The sequence below is a fragment of the Stegodyphus dumicola genome, chromosome 10, assembly GCF_044657685.1.
Source record: "Stegodyphus dumicola isolate Sdum_Otavi_A_Nest chromosome 10, ASM4465768v1".
Classification (NCBI taxonomy): Eukaryota; Metazoa; Arthropoda; class Arachnida; order Araneae; family Eresidae; genus Stegodyphus; species Stegodyphus dumicola.
This window is the reverse complement of record NC_140777.1, coordinates 184,097,560-184,120,825: the sequence shown is the minus strand read 5'-3', so window position 1 is coordinate 184,120,825 and position 23,266 is coordinate 184,097,560. Positions and strand designations below refer to the sequence as shown.

Genomic DNA, 23,266 nt, shown 5'->3' with positions numbered 1-23,266 from the left:
TTTAAATTAGAGTTTCTATGCAGAAACAAGCCATTCAACCAGCGGGCAAGAAGGCAGGTTTTTCGGTGCACAAAACTGAAAGTTTATTTTCGAGCTCACTCGGCAAAAAGACACTGAAGGCGTAGAAACTGACTTAATTTGTCGTGGATGGTGTGCTATATCAATATATGGGACAATTTAATAACTTAAATGATAATTCCAGAATGGATTAAGGATAATTCAATTCACAATAATTAAAGAAATCGTTCCTTTGTTGTTGCGAAGCTTAGTTTCTCTAGAATGGCAACAAATCCACTATTCTGCCAAGTTTCGAATGGAAACAAATAAACAACTTTTTAACTGTTGATAAGTCTAAAACTATAACATGCAAGTTAACTAAAGACATAAAAACTTTAACGGAAGAGAAGAACAACATAATTCAATCATTTTTAAAGCATAAAATGCACAAACATATAAGAGTAAAGAAATTGAGATCACTGAGCCGGTTAACAGAGTGGATACATATATAAATATATTTATATACTTTTGGTTCGGCCGATTGCAACCAAAAAATGAAGTGCACATCTACATATTATAGCAGTCCTATATACAAAAATTCAACGTTCTGAGGCTACTCGTTTTTGAGTTATGCGAGATACATACATCATACGTACATACCTACGTACGTACAAACGCCACGAAAAAAACCTCTTCTGAATCCATTTTAAATCAGTTTTATAATTCGTTTGGGGAAAAAAAAAAAAGAGTCCTTATTCTGTCCTTAGGTACAGATGTCCCGCAAAAACATCGTTAAATTACTTTCGATAACAGGACAAAATGGATTTTTTCTTTGAAATAAGATACTCGAAAGTTTTCGAGATTACAGTACTTCCTTTTTACTTCGCACAAGGAAGTAATGAGCGATATTTCTAAGGCCATTTATTATATACCTCCGGTAGAGCGTTTCACCTTTACATTTCAGACAGAACATTCTCAACAATGTAAAAAGAGAAGTTGTTTCCCCCTTACAATTTTTACCTAGTTTTTTACCCACAGCTTGATTACTGTTAAATTTTATTTTTAATTCGTCATTATATTTTACTTTCGTTGGTATTTTTTGGGGGAGGGGGTGGAAGGGAAGAGATTTTCATTGTTACTTTATTTTACTTTTAACAATATAACATAATATCGTTTAGCAGTTTAAAAATTTATCGGTTTAAATATATGTGTCTCTTCGTATCTGCGGAATATTTTACAATCCTTTTTTGCATTAAGTAATTATAAATAAGAGAACATGACGAAAGCTTATGTAAATGCATGAGCTTCAGAAAACATATTTGCTTACACAATTTTAACTGACCTTGACAGAACATCAAGACGGAACGTTTTTCTTTTAAACTATAGAGACATTAAGTTATTTTGTAGCCAGAGATGTGAAAAATTAGCAATCCCCTTGCCGAGACTCGAACCTGGACTTCTCGAAATACGCGTCGAGTTCGTTAAACGTTATACCACCAAGGCATGATGGAAGGGGGGAGAAAATACCTTATATACTACCACTTTTAAAAGGCGTCTGGGGATTAGGGGACCCAAACGCCAAAATTCTGGTGGTGGAGAATCCCCGTCCACCATCTTTTTTAATTCGGGCGCCACTGTAGTGACGTTAGGTTATTTCGAAGCAGGAGAGATGAAAAATGATCAACGCCTTCGCCGGGACTCGAACAATGGACTGTCGATACGCGCCGAGTGTGCTGACCACTATACCACGAAGGCATGTTAAGAAGGTGGGAGAAGTAGTCTTATATAATCTCCCCTTTTAAACGGCGACTGGAGATTAGGGGACTCAATTGCCAAATCCTGGTGGTGAAGAATCATCATCCACCACTTTTTTTAGTTCGGGCGCCACTGTAGAGACATCAGGTTATTTCGAAGCAGGAGAGATGAAAAGTGAGCAATGCCCTCGCCGGGACTTGGTGTCTTCCTGTTTCCGCGAAATCATGTCTTCATTAACCCCCTTGGGGTCGAGTGGATCTTGGCCTCCCCCCAAAATGTAGGAAAGCAAAAAATTTTTAGATTAAAAAGAATAATTTTTAAAAGAAATAATCAAAAACTATTTATGATCTCAGATCTTTGCATGAATGAAGCTAATACTGCATTTAAAAGAAGAGAGAGAGAGAGATGTTCAAACTCTGCGATGATTTTGGCAATGAACTAGAGGATCGTTTTCTAAAGTAAAAAACAAAATTTCTCCAAAATTCTGCATAAAGGAAAGTTATAATAAAATCTTTCAAAAGAAATATTCGTTCTGAAACGAAGCTCTAAATTGGCGTTCTTTCTTCTAAAACAACTTCTTCTTTGTTCGTAATTGCGCCTTTGCAGCTGTAGAGTTCCTCACTTTGTAATTTTAAGTTGCTGTTGGAAGTGAAGAATCTTAAGAACTGATAAGCGAATAATCGCTTGAGTTCGTGTGATAGGAAACGAGATAGAAGGGTAAACTCGCCCCTTTATTATTCCAACTAAAGTTCAACAAAACTCCGTCTTGGAGTGTACAATAAAGCCGACACTTCGGCTTGAACTTAAGGTACTAACAATTAACCTAAACTAATCTAAACTAAAGAGGTATAGCCGAAGCTATCAAAATTCTAACAGAGTTGGCCCCTTAACGTTAATAGACTGCGAAGCTATCAAGGGCCTAAAGTACGGCCGAGCGTGATAATAGCTTTAGAGAGAGTAGCCTAAAAAGGCGGACGCGTGCAGACAGAATACCTGGTATCTCTCTCACTAAGACCGAAGAAGTTCGAGGTTAAATAAAGTCTTCCTCATTATGTATTCAGACGTGATTCTAAAACTACGTTCTGGCCGAAAGTGGTAAGTTCAAGTTAAGAATTGATAAGAAAGGAACTTTAACTCAAACTTTAACTGCTAATAAAATTAACATAATCCTTACACAGGTTTTAATTCTTTCATGTATGCAAATGCAATAAACTAAATTTTCCTTATTCTTATTCCGAATTCTATACTGATTACCTTTATCAAGGGCTAAAGGTTTTTTTTTTTTTTTTTTCCTCCTTTTTAGTTTTAATAATGTCTAAAATATTCATATTGATTTACATACATAGAATACGAAAATAAGAGACTAAAGACACGCCTTCAATCTAACGAAGAAACTGCCCAGCTCTTTTTAATGACTCATCGAGACGTCTGAGGAGCTGTGGGAGGGGGACTTTACCCTCCGATTTCGCGGGAACAGAAAGGATTTTGAAAAACGCGGAAAGATGAATCGCGGAAACAGGCCTAATTCCCGTTATTCGAACCACGGACCTGTCGATACGCGCCGAGTGTACTGACCACTACACCACAAAGGCATGGTAAGAAGTTGGCAGAAATACCTTATAAAGTAACTAAAGTCTATAGGAAATTGGAAACAGCCACATAGTTCATTCGCTAAATCTGGGGGGGGGGGGGGTGTTATAAAATTTTTTGTTCGAAATATTTACAAGGTTCTTTATATCCAACTTTTATACATTTGGAAGTTCGTCAGAGCTATGAAAAATAATATTGCCTATAGGAAACTAAACTGGACTACAAAGTTCGCTCGTTATATCGGGGGGATCGTTATAAGCCGGCTTCGCTATAGCGAGGTTCGACTGTATTATTGAAATGCAAATGACGCCTGACAGAACATACCTGTCTAATTGAAGGAGGGTTTTCCTCTCTCAGACTCTGTCAGAAATCACCGCCCATAGTGTAACCTTTTGTTTTTCTGCACCTGTTCTATTAGATTAATTCACTTGGCCTTTGCATAGCTCCATCAAAATCACAAATGAATCAAGCCTGTAATCTTACCTGACCCATTTAGAAGAGCGAGGTCACGGACATTCCAAAGAAAGAGAAAGGGGAAATACTAGCCAGAGGCATATTTAAATGAGTATATCATAACAGCTGATTCTCATATCTCAATTGAAGGAAGACTTGTTCTTCGAAAGGGATTAGAACTAGGAATAAAAAATAATAATAGAAAATGCTTTCGAAATGATCGCGGCTGCTTTCGTAAAATTAACAACAATTTGTTCGAAATGAAATCTATCGCAAGAGCTTATTCATATGCAACATAAAGATCGTAGTTTTATAGTAATTGACCGAATTAATGATAATATTTCTTTGACAAGACATTAATCTTATTCTCTTATCGTGCATTGGCAATGACGAAGTTTAAAGGTAATTACTTTGTTAATTTCTAGGTGAGAAAAACTTTCGGATAATTTTAACATGAAGTTGTGATTTTCATAAACAACTGTTTACTGTCGTGAGAAAAAATAAAAGTAAAGATAAATAAATAAATAAAAATTTAAAAAAATCTCAAAGCTTCCAGATATTACATTACGCCCAAATCGACGTTTTTTAACGTTTTGTGTGTTACCTTTACTTATTAAATATCATGTTCTTCGCACCTTCAATTCAACAGCAATATCGCAAAATAAATTTAAAATGAGCTATCTTCAGGATTTCCAATACAGTTTCGCCCGCTGGAGATAATTTTTTTTTTTTTTTCCCCGTACAGTGTTGCCATTCCTCTCTTTGAAATCGTTGAATTTGTTAATAAAAAATTCTTTAACGTCTGACAAAATATGAAATCGTTAATAAAACAAATTCCAAATTCGGGTTTTCAGATGCCCATATTCCAGTAGAGGATTACGTTATTCAAAATTGGATGGCTTTAGTTACTGTTGTTTTGTCACAATGCGAGAAATATGCATACATTTATGCAAATTCTTCATTGTTTAACTTCTTTAAATATAATACAGGGCGATAATATTGGGTGGCAAGAATTTAAAAAATGATTCGCCGTTTATAGTGAATCAACGCAAAATGCCAAAACGAAATTAATACCCCTTCTGGGCTAACATCCTTTGGGCTAAAAATAAATAAATGAAAATAAGAGATAAATTTGGAACATTTTTACAACTCCAGTAATATTTTTTACAGATGAAGCTATCCGGAGTAAATCATTCGGATACTTTCATTCACTTACCTTCCACATGTAACTAGTACTCAGTGAATGTAAAAAAAAAAAAAAAAAAAAAAGTCTGGCAATATTTAATACTCTGTAAACGTGAACATTGATTGAATGTCCTTCCAAGGCACACACATTCGCATTTTCTAATATTGTATATGAATTTGATGAATTTTTAAAATATGATGAATTACAAAATCAGTAATTTAAAACTGAGCAGCGACAACCCTGTTCGTAATAAAACGTTTTATTCCCAGCGCCAGAGTGCTGCTATTCGGCAAAATGTAAGATCTTTCAAGTTTAATCAGAAAACATTTCGCATTTTATTTTTCATGCATTCGTATACAATTTTTTTTTTAAATTTAAAAGTACTAAAACATGGCTTCGCTTTATTTAAAGCATTGTTGTAAATGGAAGTACATGTCTACAAGGCGGAGTTCAATATAAATCCACATAGCAATATAAAGCAATCTAAATTTAAATTCACATGTTTTAGTATTATGAATGTTAAAAAAATTGCTTTAATAAGATATTTTGCATAGTACAGTTAGAATGAATTTGCGCTGTTAAATAATATCTTTCGTTGCGCCCAGGATGAGGTGCATATTCATATATCAAATTTTATACGAAATCTACTTTTGTGGACAAGATCTATTTCAGTCTAAATGTCCCGCCGTCATAAATCAGAATTTTTTGCACACTTTGAGTTTTAATATATCTAATCTTACCAATACTTTGTGGTGTAATGGCCAGCACATTCGGCACGTATTCGAGATGTCCGAGGTTCGAGTCCCGGCGAGGGCAATGCTCATTTTTCACTTCTCCAGCTTCGAAATAACTTGATGTCTCTACACTTTTATTTCTAAGACTTTCTTTAAGGAATTCATACGCTGTCTACATATAATAAAAAGAAGAGTCCGCTTGTATGTGTGTGTGTTTGCCTTTCGTTTGTAAGTAAGTTTGTATTAGCGTAAGCTAATAGACCCAGGGCTACGAAATTCGGCACATAGGTGCATCTAGACAAGAGACAGTGCACCTCAAAGCGATTTTTTTTTTCAAAATTCGAATAAGATTTGTTTCAAAATTCGGTTGAGATTTTTTTTTTTTTTTTAATTTTATGTTTTTTTGATGAAATCGCAACAAATCAATAATTCTCTCTCATTACATTAGCAACAATGGCATGCAGCCATTGTTGCTAATATCAGCACTGCTGCCGCTCGGGAAAATGGGGGCGATCATTCTGTGCAGTTTTTAAATTCAATGTTTCTCTTGGATACTGGACGTTTGTCGAGTGCGAGGTAAACGAGCGCTATTCAGGAATCCTAACCCTCTCTGTCAGTGGAACTTGACTTAAATACTATTCTCCTTCTCATTTGCATTTAACGCGATTATAAAAACTCATTCTCGTAAGGAGTTGTAAGCTGAAGCTAGGAAGGATAGGAAAGTGGTGTAAACTTAAAATAACTGTTAAAAATTAAAATATACTATAATGTACTTCTCCCGCCTTCTTATCGTGCCTTCGTGATGTAGTGGTCTGCACGCTGGGCGCGTATTCCAATTAACCTAATGACTCTACTGTGGCGCCCGAACTAAAAGTGTGTTAGATGATGATTCTCCACACCCAGGACTTGGCAATTGGGTTCGCTAAAAAGACCAGTCCCCCTTTAAAAGAGGGAGTATATAAGGTATTTCTCTCCCTTCTTATTGTGCCAACGTGGTGTAGTGGTCTACAAGCTGGGCGCGTATTCCAGAGGACCCCGGCGAAGACGATGCTCATTTTTCATATCTCCTGCTTCCAATTAACCTAATGACTCTAAAATACCTTACAAGCTCTTAACTCCTTCCCCAAAAGAAACTACTATTCAACAGTTTTACCCAGATCGCAACATAGTTAAGAAAATCACAATACATATACACGTTTCTGAGTGGTAAACGATATAACATGTCTAATAAATGCTTCAGGCATTTTAGTAAGCAGTAAAAGAGTACGTGGGATAAATTTTTAATTATTAAATTTTTTAATGAAATTTAAGGTTATTTATCTTCTGCTTCTTCTTGCTAATAACGAATGACTTTCCTAAATTTTGAAATAGGAGGAATAAAATGTTTCCTGTTATAATAGTACATTAAATTTGTATGACGATGTAAAGAGTCAGATTCATCTGCCAATTGATATAGGTCAGGGAAAAAATTATTTCACCAATACAATGCTTTCAAAGAAGATACCAAGGCAGGTAAATTTATAAGGTATTTCTCCTGCCTTCGTGGTGTAGTGGTCTACACGCTGGGCGCGTATTCCAGAGGTGCGTGGTTCGATTCTCGGCGAGGGCGTCGCTCATGCTTCCAAATAACCTAATGCCTCTACAGTGGCGCCCAAACTAAAAGGGTGGTGGATGATGATTCTCCATACCCAGGATTTGGCGACTGGGCCCCTTAAAAACCCCAGTCGCCATTTAAAAGGGGAAGTATATAAGATATTTATCCCACCTTCTTAGCGTGCTTTCGTGGTCTCCTGCCTGGCCGCGTATTCCAGAGGTCCACGGTTTATACCCAGCAAAGGTGTTGCTTATTTTTCATCTCTTCTGCTTTCAAAAAATACCTAATGTCCTTATAGTGACGCCCGAACTAAAATGGTGGTGGATGATGATTCTCCACACCCAGGATTTGGCGATTGAGTCCCCTAATCCCCAGTCGCCCTTTAAAAGGGGGAATTAAAAACATTAAATAAATAACAATAAAATTCACTGCATGGTTTAGATAAATGAAAATGCACCTCATTCTGAGAGCAACAGAAGATATTGTTTAACAGGGCAAATCCATTCTAACTATACTATGCAAAATATCTTTTTGTTAAGGAAAATTTTTCTTAACATTCATCCTACTAAAACGAGTGAATTTAAATTCATATTATTGAAGTATTGAACATCGCCTTTGCCTTCTCACTTCATCAGCAAGAAAAAAAATGGGAATCATAATTAAGCATTTTTTAAATAAAATATTAAGTTCAATATAAAAAAAAGAAAAGAAAAATTTAAAAGCTTTCAGATTTTTATCAAATTTTATTTTTACACATTTAAGTTTCATCAGCAACAAAAAATGAAAATGATAATTAAATATTTTTTAAATAAAATAAGAAATTCAAATATAATAAAAAATTAAAATGAAAATATAAAAGAAATAAAATTGAAAGGTTCAGATTTTAAATTACGTCCAAAGGGGAGTTTTTTTAAAATTTCTGAACATCTTAATTTTTTTATAATATTTCAACCTTTATTTATTAAATATCATGCTCTTCGCACTTAAACCAGAAAATTCAGTTCAAGAGCAATATCGAAAAATAATTTTAAAATGAGCCTATCTTCAGAATTTGAGACACAGTCTCGCGCGCTGGAGATAAAAGTGTTTTTCTATAAATCATTGACATTGCTCGCTTTGAAATCCTTGAGTTTATTAATCAAAAATTCGTTAAAGTTTTACAAAATATTAAATCGATAATAAAACAAATTTAAAATTTGGGCTTCCAGATGCTCATATTCGCAGGAGGATTACGTTATTCAAAATTTGGGCTTCCAGATACCCATATTCGGTGGAAGATTACGCTATTCAAAACTGGATGGCTCTAGGTACCGCTGTTTTATCACAAAGCGCGAAACATACATACATTCGTGCTGATTCTTTATTATTTAATTTCTTTAAATATAATACAGAGCGATAATATTGGGTGGCAACAATTTGAAAAGTGAAACAACGCTTGTAGTGAATCAAAGCAAAATGCCAAAATGAAGTTCATAGACCTTCTGGTCAAATTGCCCCGTTGAACTAACAAAAAAAGAAGATAAAAATAAAAATCTGAAAGCTTTCAGATTTTATATTACACCCAAGGGAGCGGTTTTTTTTTTTTTTTTTTTTTTTTTTTTTTTTTTTTTTTTTTTTTTAAGTTTTGTGTGTTACCTTTAATTATTAAATATCATGTTCTTCACACTTAAACCATAAAATTTAATTCAACGGGAATATCGCAAAGTAATTTTACAATGAGCATACCTTTAGAGTTTCCGATACACAGTCTCAACGCGCTGGAATTAATTTTTCCCCCCTCCGTGCAATGCTGCCATTGCTCGCTTTAAAATCGTTGAGTTTGTTAATCAAAATTTCGTTAAAGTTTTACAAAATATGAAATCGATAATAAAAGAAATTTCAAATTTGGGCTTCCAGATGCCCCTATTCTAGTGGAGGAAAACTTATTGAAAATTTACTATCTCTAGGCACCACTGTTCTTTCGCAGCGCGAGAAACATATATACATTTATGCAGATTCTTCATTATTTAATTTCTTTAAATATAATGCAGGGCTCCAATATTGGGTGGCAACAGTTTGAAAAGTGAACCGACATTTATTGCGAATTAATGCAAAATGCCAAAACGAAATTAACAGCCCTTCTGTGCTAAAGCCGCTTGGGCTAAAAACTCAAATGCTTAATAAAATTGCTTTAAATTATCGCATTCATATAACCAGTTAATTCCCGAAAGCGTTCATTTTGGTGTGTTTTTAGACAACAATAAAATCCCTGTATCTTAAGTCGAATTTTAAACAAACATTCAAAATTCCAATTGAGATAATACATTAATAAACAAATAATAAAATCCTAAAAAAACTCCAAATATATATTTAAATTAGCTTATAGTATTTATATTATAAGGTATTTTCCCTCTCCCTTCCGCATTCCCCGTAATGTAACTCGACGCACGCACGATCGATGGGTATTTGGGAGGCTGGAAGTTCGAATCCCGGCTAGGATATTGCATATTTCCATGTTCCTGCATCGATAAAACTTGATGATTTCTATAGTATAACCCAGGAATGGGTCAATTCCGGCCCACCGGAAGGTTCTATCCGGCCCGAGGATAGAATTTTAATTTGCTGGTCGGAGGTAAATTAAAAAAAAATATATATTTATATATTCATCTTCTTTTCTACTTTGTTTAAATATTATTTTTTTCATTCCTGTTTTTCAAAGGACTGATGATCTTTTTACTTTCTCTATTTTTGTCCCAAAAAAACAAAAAACTGACGGAAATAGCAAGCACAGACAGCTTTCAATCGATAAAGTGTTAAAAGCGGAAGTTCTTTGTTAGTTATAACTGTAGATTGGTGCCAACAAGCGTTATCTCTTTCTCGGGGAGCAGACATATGGGAATCCAATATAGGTGGCTTAGACCTCTTAGAAAAAACTTAATCTTAATTTAACCCTTTGTTGCGTACAAATAATCTAGAGAAGTTAAACGAAAATGTTTGTGTTTTTTCTACTTAAAATAACCTTAATAATAAAAAAAATTAATTTTATTCAACTTTCGTTATAAATAACTGCTACAGTTTGTTCACTTTAGTGGACAGCATTCATACAAATCTCTTCCCAATGATTTACGGTCATTGCATCTGAAGTCATTTTTTGCCTTGTTTGCAGTGATCGTTACCATCTTCTAAATGGTACTGACACGTACAACTGACTTCACTGTCTACAACTGACATGTACATACAGATCTTCCAAAATACCTTCATTTCGTCGATTGTGATTGCATTCGTTTTGTTACGATTTTGTAACCTGTACCTATTGGATTCAAATGTCAAATGTTCTAGAAATTCCTTGCCAAACATAAACATTTCCAGTCTTGTTTTGGCTCGATAAGCAGTCCATTTGGGTTTCAATTCACTCTTTTCGGTAGATCTTTATCTACACACTCCACAATTTTCTCAAACTGACATTTAAAATAAAATGTCTAAAATGACTAATTATGAATAAAAAATAGCAGTATAAGAAAATGTAAGCAATATTATATAATATTTACTATGAGAAATTGTACTAACTTGGAAACAGAAGTAGCAGCCATTTTCCAAATAGCAATGCTTTACTTAGTGATGCTATGCAGCCATCTATGATCGAGTGTTGAAAGTTCTAATAATACAGAATGAATAAATACAGGAATGGAATCTGTTAAGGCGTTTACAGAAGAATAAACAAATTTAAACTTTTGTCTACTAGATAAAAGAAAGACAACAAAGGGTTAATTATCTTAACTTAAAACTTTATAAGAAATTTTAATCTGTTTGCTGGGCAGGTAGCTAAGAACGACTTGTCTCATTTGCCGAGGTAAAATTCAATACATTCAGTAAAGGAAGAGAAGCTTAAGAATTATGAAGATGGCTTGAAAAAAATTACATTTTGAGTTCGAACGAAAATTTCAAGATTTCAGTGCCATTGAAACAGAAGTGGATATTTTAACATACCTTTACACGTAAATTGTGAAGCAGTGAGATCAGATTTGCAGCTTGAATTAATTGAGTTGCAATCTAACCATCGTCTCAAGCAGTTGTTTTTAAATATGCCACAGTTAAAGTTTTACAAATCATTATCGAAAGTAAGTTTTCCCAAATTTAATATCTCACGCCCAGAAAATCAGTGCTATGTATGCTTCATCTTATATATGTGAACAAGTATTTTCAATTATGAATCTTAGAAAGATGTATTTCAGAAACAGACTGACAGATGAGCATTTAGCCTCGTTCCTTAGAATCAGTACATCTCACTTCGAACCTCAAAATAAGGAACTTTTAAAAATGAAATCGCAATTTCATTCATCTCATTAACATATTTAAATTGCAATACTTGTATATTGTTTTAAAATTTTAGAAAAATTTATCTTGGCTCGCCATTTTTTTTTTTTTTTTTTTTTTTTTTTTTTTTTTTTTCCGATTTTTGGCATGCGACCAATAAAGTTTTCCCATCCCTGCTATAACCAATTATATTTCCAGTAACATTAATTTCGATATAATTTCAGAATATATTAAAATCCCTTCATCTTAATTGGAATTTGAAACAAATGTTTCTGGAAATTGCTAATATTAGTCCTCGCACAATCAAACGACCCCACATTTTGTACACCCACATCGTTCGATTGCTCCATCGATTTCAAAACATGTCATATATCAAGGGTCTTGCTATAGACTGACCCTTCATTAATGAATTTAATGTAAATGCCCTTTGGAATACTTTCATTCGTGTCGCCCAAGGCTGAGAACGATAAAGAAATGACCTTACAACCACTACTCAACAAGAATATAATTTGCGTAATTTTTCCTTCCAGAGAAGAACCGTTCAAGAAAACTGCCTTCTGGAAGAACATTTTGAAACATCTGACGATACCCCCATTCTATATTCTAAAAGCACACGAAGGGCAGGGCCTTCGTGGTTAAGTTGAAGCACGGTCAAAAGCATCAAAGGTGGTGCCCTCAATCCCCAAAATCAGAACATGAATATGCCTGCTGTTTTACCTATCCTGGATTGACTGGTTTAAGAGGGCGGTTAACGCCCAAATAACCGTTTGCGAAAATTATTCCATGGCTTTTTTTTTTTAGTTCCTTTTTTTGTGCATGTTATTTTTGTCATTATTCAATGTAATTCTTCCCCCCTTTTGTTTCGATTTCAACCGCCCTCATATCGAGTATAAATACTCCATACCCTCAGTAGGAAAGCACCATTCGCCTCTTGGAACCTATTCCTTCTCCAAGCAACTCCAGTCATCAAAGATGAAAGTGGTAAGTTGTTCACCCTAAATGATTTCCAGTGCTCTAGGCATCATAGTCGATAAAACAATGACTGGAATATCTTCTCGACTTAAAAATTCGCTTTAAAACTAATGCAGTGTTAAAATCATGTTAGAACTTATAATCTTAGCAAAGAAATAGGAAATTTTAACTTAACTTTAAGAGAAAAAAGTAGAAACTATTTTTTCATGACAATTTTCTACTTAATGAGACTATTTTCTACTTTATTGTACTATTTTGTTAGAGTATTTTCTACTTTAAGAGACTATTTTTATGAGTCAAAAATAATTTTGATTTAACTTTTTTCTCTTAAAGACTATTTTCTCTTAGAAAATCACAATGAAATAATAAAATTTAAAATATTTTTACAAATAAAATATCGTAAAAGCTTATAAAATTTAATATTCTTAATTTAATCAAATATTAAATCTGTTTGCAATAGAATAATTTTTAACGGCAACTGTACTTTAAATATGTTTTTTAACTTTTTCGGAGTTGATTCTTTTTATGAATACAATGTTATTTTTAAACAATTTAGAAATTTTATTAATAGTGAACAAGCATAGGAATCATAGTCGATATAATAATGGTTGGAATACCTTCTCCACTTAAAAATTCGCTTTTAAACTAATGCAGTGTTAGAATCATGTTAGAACTTATAATCTTTGCAAAGAAATAGGAAATTTTGACTTAATTTTTTTCTCTTAAAGACTTATTTCTTGTGAATATTTTCTCTTAAAAAATCACAATGATACATTTATAATATTTTTAAACATAAAATATCGTAAAGCTTATAAAAATTAATTTTCTTAATTTAATCAAATATTAAATTTATTTGCAATAGAATAATTTTTAACCGCAACTTTGCTTTAAATATGGATTTTAACTTTTCAGGAGTTCATTATTTTTATGAATACAATATTATTTTAAACAATTTAGAAATTTTATTAATAGCGAAAAAGCATAGCAAATTAGGAATCATAGTCGATAAAACAATGGTTAAAATATCTTAAAAATTCGCTTTAAAACTAATGCAGTGGTAGAATCATGTTAGAACTTATAATCTTAGCAAAGAAATAGGAAATTTTGACTTAACTTCTGTTTTCTCTTAAAAAATCACAATGATACATTTATGATATTTTTAAACCTAAAATATTGTAAAGCTTATAAAAATTAATATTCTTAATTTAATCAAATGTTAAATTTATTTGCAATAGAATAATTTTTAACGGCACCTTTGCTTTGAGCATGATTTATACTCCATACCCTCAGCAGGAGTGAAATTTTTAAAATTGTTTTCAAGTCCAGTGAAAAGCATCTGAACTCGTTTCAGAACTTTTTTAATATAAAGCTTTCTATTCTATATCTTATACGATTATTTAGTTACTTCAAAACAATTTTAACTTAACTTTAAGAATTTTAAAAGGATCTGTGGTTGCTTCGTTTCAAAATGCCGAGTAAAATCACATATTTATTTCGAAACTTAATTTCTATTACTGTTGTAATAAAACCTTAATATTTTGCATTTGAACTTCAAAAATAAACTTTTTTGTTTTGTATTTTTCCTGATAAAAATTTAGCTTGTCAGAGACTTAAATGTATGTACTATCCGTACTGAATATTACAAAGATTTTAACCAAAACATTACATTTTGATATTTCTTAACTGAAATGGCTCTGGTAGAACACTTTTCCCAAACATTTTTTAGAGGAGAAAATCTAAAAAGTAATCTTATAATAAAATCTACGCAAAAATTATTTCAGTTCATCATTTTTAGAATGATTAATTGAATCAGAAAATTTAATACTAGAAAAATAATATATAAAGCTTTTTCCAAAATTGTAAAAATATGTTCTTTGCTTACATTTTATTCGACTTAATTAAGATGTTTAAACGTGTTGATAGTTTATATTTTTCAGAAAAGATATTCAGCAGTGTAGAGAGGAAACTTGAATTCGCTTTGCATAATTTCAACTTCCATTTGCTTTGCTGCCCACCAGCCGCTAAGCGGTTAAATCAACTAAACACCGGTAATTCGACCTGGGTTCGATTCCAGCCGAACGACCAGGTTCCTTAGCCGTTTTCGTGATTTTTTCCACGTATAACGTAGATACGAACCGATTTTCCTTATAAAATTATCCACGAAGGCGTCCATCGCCTTCTGCAGTTGGCCTTACTTACTTAGAAATGCCTCCACTTGGGCTTAAACTCAAGAGTGTAAGAAATAAAAACTAACTGATGACTAACTAAAGAGATTTAGCCCAAGCTAACACAGATCTAAGCCAGTTGGCCCCTAAATATCGAATTAGTTAGCGAACACCAAGGGTACGTAATACGGCCGAGCGTAGTAACAGATTACAGAGACGTAACCGAAAGGCAAACGCGCGCGCTATTCAGAAAGTCTTGATTCTTTCTCTGGAAGTCGGTGGAACTTCGACTTAAATACTACTCCTTCCCATTTGCATTAAACGCGATTCTAAAAACTCATTCTGGTAAGGAATTGTAAGCTGAAGCTAGGAGAGATGGGAAAGGTGCATAAACTTAAAACTAATTGTTATAAACTTAGCATAAACCTATAAGGCCTTTCTCCCGCCGGGGAAAGTGCAGAATCACCCACTGCTTGGAGCTTTTTTAAGAATTGCACAAACTCTATATCCATGCATCGACCTATTTTCACTTAAAAAAAAAATCAGAGAATTGCACAAATTCGGCACTGCGCACTCCCTTAATTATGCCCACGTACACATCGATGTATTTTCACTTAAAAAGTCAAAAAAAAATTGACAAAAATCCAATTCTTCTTACGCTTGTAAAAAGCGCCAAACATAACGCGCCAAATAAGTGGATTCTGCACTACACCTTATGCGCCTTTGTGGTGCAAAGATCAGCACGCTCGACGCGTATTCGAGAGGTACGTGGTTCGAGTCCCGGATAAGGCGTTGCTCATTTTTCATCTCTCCTGCTTCGAAATAACCTTATGTCTCTACAAACCTTACAATCTTTCTTAAGCTCTTTATGTTCTGTTTCTAATCAATGCCCTTTAAAAAGCATCATCAACTGGCATGCAAAATAAGCTGAAGTGAATTCCACATATAAAAAAACTTAAACATTTCAGTTGATCGTCGCCGTCGTTCTCTTTGCTGTGGCATTGGCCGAGGAACTCGAAACAGCTGAATCCTACCCAGTGGCCGCCGTCTACCATAGCGCCCCAGCCTACGCTGCATCTTCTGCTGGTCATGCTTACGGTGCCCATGGACAACACAGTGCCGGATATGGAGCTCATGGACAGTCTCACTATGGAGATCACGGACGTTATGGAGACAAGGCTTACGCTGCTCAAGCACACCACAATATCGGAGGATATGGAGCTCATGATGCTTATGGTGCCCAAGCTGCCCAATATGGAAAATACCGTAATGTAGGAGCATACGCCCAAGACAAGGTAAGCAAATTGCTTTATCTGCAACACTTTGTATCTCAGATTTTGTTATGAGGACGGTACACTGCGCAAAGAAAAAATGGCACAGTTGAACGGGAGATATGAAACTGTTGTTGTAGAAACATTTGAAATTTATTTGCATAATTTTTTGAACTGGCCCAATACAAAATATGCAACCGAATAAAAGATTTAAATCGATGCAGTGATCCATGCATAAATTTGCCGAAAGAATTACAAAAAGGAACTGATAATTTAAATTCTTCAACGACTAATAGTACACATAATTTAAATAATATTTTTTGATTGTTCAGAATTATAAAGTTTATCAATATCGATGAAAATGTGATTTCAGGCAGATTATCTCGCATTTAAATTTTGCTCACAACCGATGAGATATCAACGTTTAGGTTTTCTATCAAAAATAGATGCATATTGCGGCATTTAAAAAAACTCTCGTTTGCCGCGATTTGTAGCAGATTTGATTTCAGTTGAGCATTAAAGGAATGATTGCCCAATCATGCTGCTTGGAAAGTACTTTACTAAGAACCTTTTCACTCTATTAAGTGACCGTTTGTGACTCTAAAAAAGCCATTTTTCGACCTTCAGTGAGATTACAAAGAGACGACTAAATAAATATTTAATTGAAAGCATGAAATTAAAATTTTATGATTACTGTTAGTGTGAAGCTTACAATTTTTTACCTTAGTAGGCGTAAAACAAGTACAACAAGTACACTAAAATTAAAACTTAAAAAAAAATAAAATAAAATAATATCTGAAAGATTTCAAATTTTAAATTATGTCCAAAGGGGCGTTTTCTTTTTTGTGTTGTTGTGTGTTACTTTTATTTATTAAATATCACTTAACACTTTGAGAGGCAGGAAAAGACAATTAATGTTTTCAGCAAAACTCTTGTTTCATTTACTATATCAGGTGTTACGATGAAATTATTTGTAACAATTAGACATATTTTGTCCAAGACGCGTGAAAAAAATGAACCATTCTGGTATTTCGTGTCAGTGACCACTGCCCACAGAACACATCCCTACAAAGCAGAGTGAAACTCTGCATGTGCTGCATTCCCACACTGTTCTTACAATCTTTTTATTAGTGCTGTAACGTGTACATCGTCGTGATGTTGTCTTCGATGCCTGATGCTTATTTTCTTGAAGACGAATTGCTGCATCAACTAATGGCTTATGTTTCTTGATTGCCATCTAGTGAGCTACAAGAGAACTTCAGAAATGGTTCTTGAAAACCACTCATACGAGTGAGTAAGACGTTCAGTAGAAAAGGTGGTTATTGTAGGTAACCACCGCCCTTCAAAGAGTTAAACCATAAAATTCATTTCAAGAGCAATATTGCAAAATAATTTTTAATTGAGCCTATCTTTAGAATTTGCGATACACAGCTTCAAGCACTGGAGATACAAATGTTTTTTTCTGTACAACGTTGCTAACGCTCGCTTTGAAATCCTGGAGTTTGTTACTCAAAAATTCGTGAAAGTTTTTAGGATAACGTCATTCAAAATTGAGTAGCTCTAGGTACCTTTGTTTTATCACCATGCAAGAAACATAGATACATTTATGCAGATTCTTTTATTTAATTTCTTCCAATATAATACAGGGCGATAATATTGGGTGGACACAGACTGCAAAGTGAAACGGACATTCAAAGTGATTCGACGCAAAATCGCAAAACGAAAACAATAGTCCCTCGAGAACAAAGCCCCTTTGGATTAACAAAATTTACTCTCAAACTGACATGAAAAACACTATATTTGTGCTTCTTTCATAAAAGTTTTCCGAACATGATGAAAACAAGTTCAGTTTGCATAAAAATTTCAAATTCTTTTACAGGGAGCTGGTTACGAAAAAGCTTATGCTTACGACAAGAAGGCCGGACACCATGGAATTGTTTCCGACTATGGCGCAAACCAGGGAAGCTATGGAGTTCACGACAAGAAAGCATACCACAATCTTGGAGCACACGCCAGTGCTGGACATGACAGATATGGTGCTCACGACAAGTATGGTGCTCAAGCTTATGGAGTTCGAGCTCACGATGCCTCAGCTTACGGAAAATACGGTAGCGGACATGCCCAGATGGTCCATGTAGCACCCGCTGTCTACAGTCACGCTGCTGCCCCCGTTGTCTACACCCAAGCTGCACCAGCTGCTTACGGACACGCTGCTCCAGTTGTCTACAGCAAATACTAAAAAGGGTAATTAATAAATTACACATAAATTATCACTTAAGAACAGTTTAAAGAGGCAAATTATATAGCCTTGAAGAAAACGTTCTAACTACCTTGTAAGATTTGTCTCTGTTATTCCCCATAAACTAAATTAGATTCTACAACAGTGGTGGCGAAACGTTTTGGCGCCGCGTGCCATTCCGTTTAAGATATTAAATTAGAATTATTCATAATGGGCCTCAAAATGCTTGGATCTGATAACTGGAATCTATTTAACAATGAAAGTATTAAAACTCACCAGCAGTCTGCAATAAATCTAAATTCGTTTAGCAAACATTAGCTGCTTCAACTTTGGCGTATTCTTTTGCCATGTAATGAGATTGGCCCAAACAGTTGAAACGTCATAAATTGGGTCAATAAATACGTATATCATTTCTATACTGATATATGAAAATCTTATATCTAGGCTTAGATTCTACGTCAGTGGCATTATGCGATTAAGTAAGTAAGTGAAACGTTCAAGAACAGACTAAAACACTTATTTAAATTACACAGTATCATTTTATTGTGATTTGAGGAAGTAATATTTTAGTCGCGTGACGGCTGATCATGCTCTGCATGCCGACTGTGGCACGCGTGCCACAGGTTTGCCATCACTGTCTTACAATGAACTCTCGCACAGGCGTGATAAGACATGGCACAGGCTAAGAGGTTTACTAGCGTAACATCGAGATAGTACTGAAAGGTGCGCTGGCTATCAAAAACACTCTCTGAACAAACTCCGAAGAAAGTATGAACGAATACTTTATTACCGCTCGTGGACAATGAACAAAAGGAAAAGAAAATAGCTAGCTATATATTAAGAAGTTCGCCAAGTGAATTATTCTTGGCGAAAACTGAAAAAAAATGCGCCAAGATAAATTTTTAAATTTCACACCAAAATTACAAAATTTAAAATCTAGGCATAATTTGAGTCGTAGAATCAAAATATGGAAAAAAATGGTATGCCATTTCAGAAAAAGTCCGATTTTGTGTCAAAATACTTATTTTACAACAAATCTATACATAAATCTAATATATATTCTGAGTGGCGCTTTCGAGACATGGAAAATGCAATTTGAATTTCGACAATCGGCCCTGTAGAACGAGAGATATAGAACTGCCCCCCTTTTATTTTTGCGTAGTGTGCAATAGAAATAGGACCTGATTTATATCACATAGCCGCCTTTTCTCTTCAGTAGATAAATGCTGTTGTATGTCTTTTAGTACTTTATTAACCACAATTATGCATAAATTCAGAAATACCTAATTCAAGAAGACTAGGTTTCGAACATATTTCTACCGAAATATTTTGGAAATGACATCTTAATACGGTGCGAAATGTCCCTTTATGTATGTCAAAAATTATTATATTCGTTTCCCAGTTTAATCCTAAGTTTTAAGCTTCCTGTTTAAATCACTAGCAAGCTAAAGAAATATTTAATCTGAGTACATACTTCAAATGGAAATTACAATACAGCAAAAATTTTTTTAATTGAAACTATTCGGTAAAACTTAAATTTAGGGAACTATTCAGTAAAAATATACAGGTCTAAGTAGAAGCTTATATTATAATCCATTTATAAAGACTGCACAGTGGCTTCCAAAGTGTTCGTACACTTACACAGTTTCAGTGAAATATTGCTTTTTTATTAATAAAAATTAATATTAAGAGAACGAGAATTTTTTAATAATATCTATAAATTTCTCTTAGCACATTGCATTAAATATTGCTACTCTTCTGTTGTTTGGACCGTATTCGGAACGCATGTATGTATGTAGGCACGTATCTATGTGCATATATGAGTGTACACGCACATACATTCAAGCATGCATAAACACATACCATACATACATTTTTTAAGTCGGTCCCGATAACAGAAGAGTACCTATGAACATAGTAAAACTTTCTTTTCGAAAATCAATAATCAAAAAGTAAGAAAAAAGTTACCTCACAAAACGTCTTTGTATACTTTAAAGAAATCTGCCTGTATTAGTAAATATTGTAATATTTCTCTTAGTTAGTATTTTGTAGGGTATCCTATAGCATTTACGACAGCTTTCTGGAGCATAGTGTTCACTAGTTCACGTGAAATTTTCACAGATTTCCTAAATACAAATCTCTGATCACATTGAGTTAACTTCGCCGGACGACCTCTTCTTAATTTTATTTCGATACGATTTTCTTCTTTAAAGCGTTTTATCATATATTGTATCGTAGAAAGGGATAGATTTTCTAATTCAGAGATATTACGGATCGATTTCCACACTTATAATGAAAAATGATCAATTTTCGAATGCTATTTGTTGTTTCCTTACGAGTATGAGCCATTTTTAAATATTAAAATAAATATAACGAAGTAAGCAAGCAAAGAATAACGCCAAACGATTTTTTAACCGTCACCAAAATGCAAAAATAAAAACAAGTGGCAGACGACAATTTTATTTAGGAAATTTTACGAAAATGCTTCGGCGTATGATCACTTTGTAGCGTGTTTTATCTATGCCTCCTCACATTTGCAATTTTAGAAAACGAAAGTAAGTCAGTATTAAAGAAAAAGTTTGGTTTTATTCAAAATCCTATGGAGAAGATACGAAAAAATACTGGGCTTTATATTCGAATTCAATTCAGGGCTACATCCTTTTTTCTACAAATTCTGAAAGTGCACGAACACTTCTGGGAGCTGCTATATGTATTACATTATTTATCTCAAGTTTTAAAAGCAACAAATTTCAATTCAACTGCAATATCACAAAATATTTAAAAGAGCATACCATTAGAATTTCCGATACACTCCTGCGCTGGAGATAATAATGTTTTTTTTTTCCTTGTAGTGTTGCCGTTGCTTGCTTTGAAATAGTCGAGTTTGTTAATCAAAAAATCGTTAAAGTTTCACAAACTATGAAATAGATAATAAATTTCAAATTTGGGCTTCCAGATGATGTCCATATTCGAGTGAAAGACTATGTTATTCAGAATCTGATGTTTCTGGGTAGCGTTGTTTTTTTACAGTGCGAGAAACACGTACTATACATTCATGTAGATTCTTCATTATTTAATTTCGTTAAATATAACGCAGGGCTCTAATATTTGGTGGCATCAATTTGAAAAGTTAAACGTCGTTTATAGTTAACCAACGCAAAATGGCAAAACGAAATTAATAGCCCTTCTGGGCAAACTGCCCCTTTGAATTAAAAAATCGAAACATATTCGGATAAAAATGTTGAAAGCGCCACCTGACGGCTAGCAGCATTAATGCACGTTATTACAAATTAATGATTCTAGCCAGGTGACTTTACAATGAAAGTATAAGAAAATATATTGTATATCAACTGCATATTATTTATAAAAGTGGTATGTTTTGCACATAAAAATATTTTGTTTTAATATTCTAAGAATTAAAATTTTCTGTTTCAGAAATTTGACCGGAAAGACATGGTTATGTTTTGGGAACCAGAGAAAATGGTCGTCATTGAACAGATTCCGTTTTCTGTTCCACAAAAATGTCAACCTGTCTTACTTTGGACCACGAATAACTGTTTCCGGCTCCCAAAGGATTCGCAATAAGTCTGAATCATTTGGGATTCTTAATTTATTTCTTTTTTGTTTCTTGTAATTTCGTAAAAAAAATCCGAATAAAAACGTTAAAAGTTGAATCATTTTCTTTCTTCATTTCCATGCTTCACATGTACATTTTTGAAACCATTGCCTTTTTTATTCTGTATTTTTAAACACATCATCGTTGTACAAAAATTTCAGTACAAATTTAATACAGTAAAACTTACTGATAATTATTTACAAAATAATATCACATTTTATGAATAGAAAAAAAAGCTAATGTGAAACTAATTCTCTTTTATAGCAAATTCTTTAACATTATAGAAAAATATGTATCATTTGCAAAACGTCTTTTGCATAAAAGGTTATTAATATGCATTTAATACAATGGCTTAGTTTTCCAAATATATGTAATTTCATACACTATTTTACGTTTCAAAGTGAAATCCTATTAGTTTTTCAAAGGGAGTTATACAGATGAAGATGAAAAATTTTAGATCACTTACAAAAAGAACAACTGAAAGGTTTATGACCCAAGATCATGAAGTAAGTGTGATAGCCAGGGCTGTGGAGTCGGTAGAGAAAATGACCGATATATGTAAACATATATGCGTGGGTTACAGCTTATTTTTTAATATAAAAGAAGTAATAGATGCTACAGAAAGGAAAAAAAATTATGGCATAGCAAATTATTTATATTAATTAGCATTTATTATGAAATGGAAAAACTGGCATTAGTTATTTCTAAGAAACAGTATAGCTTCGACATGATCTTCTTTGTTGGAGGCCCACAGATGCACAGATCCGATTTGATAAACTTCAGAGCTGAGAACTTTCCGCACTAACTTGACTAGGATTGGAAGAGCTGTTACTGTTAGGGCTACTTCTTTTAACATTTCAAGATAGACTTTTATACGTTCTAAAAGAGGTGCCTTGCAAGCGCAATCATATATCTCTCTTTCTTCAAAGGCCGTGTAGAAATCTTGTTTGTATTTTTTCATTTTTATATCTAAAGGCTCTTGGTTCTTTATTTTCATTCGCTTTGCGTTAGCCATTTCAATATTATCCAAAAATATTTCTTAAAATCTAATTCATCACTAAAAAAGAATGATAGAGACTCAATTGCAATGCCTGCAGTTTGACTGTCTCGATTCGAATTCTCCAATTGTTCTGAGAATAATTTCATTCTTAATTTCATAGATGACTTTCCTTGCCTTTTTAATTTGGTCGTCATCCAAGAAAATACGGTGTTTCGGATCTACATATATTGAACCCAGCAAGATCTCATTGTCTAGCAAACTAGTTTCTCTTTTCTTTATTGAAGAAATGATTCCTTCTGCAATAAACCCTCCATTTCAGAAAGAACAAACATCTCATTCTTCCATTCTCGCCTCCTGTCAATTCTTCAGATTGCAACTTTTTTGTGGTTATATACGGCGTA

General features: G+C 33.7%; 2 protein-coding genes across 2 annotated transcripts in view; one reads left to right on the top strand and one right to left on the bottom strand.

Annotated features, from left to right (window-relative positions):
• Positions 1 to 23,266, bottom strand: part of LOC118203765 (uncharacterized) — a 392,790-nt gene that overhangs the window by 332,426 nt on the left and 37,098 nt on the right. The gene's annotated exons all lie outside the window — the stretch shown is intronic.
• Positions 12,425 to 21,923, top strand: LOC118200635 (uncharacterized). Its single transcript, XM_035372601.2, has 4 exons — positions 12,425 to 12,583; positions 15,708 to 16,034; positions 17,890 to 18,254; positions 21,685 to 21,923. The coding sequence occupies exons 1-3, from the start codon at positions 12,575 to 12,577 to the stop codon at positions 18,247 to 18,249; spliced, it is 696 nt and encodes a 231-aa protein (XP_035228492.1). The 5' UTR covers positions 12,425 to 12,574; the 3' UTR covers positions 18,250 to 18,254; positions 21,685 to 21,923.

Coding starts and splice junctions, on each gene's coding strand:
- LOC118200635 (XM_035372601.2), top strand. Junction 16,035..17,889: donor GAGCATACGCCCAAGACAAG/GTAAGCAAATTG, acceptor ATTCTTTTACAG/GGAGCTGGTTACGAAAAAGC.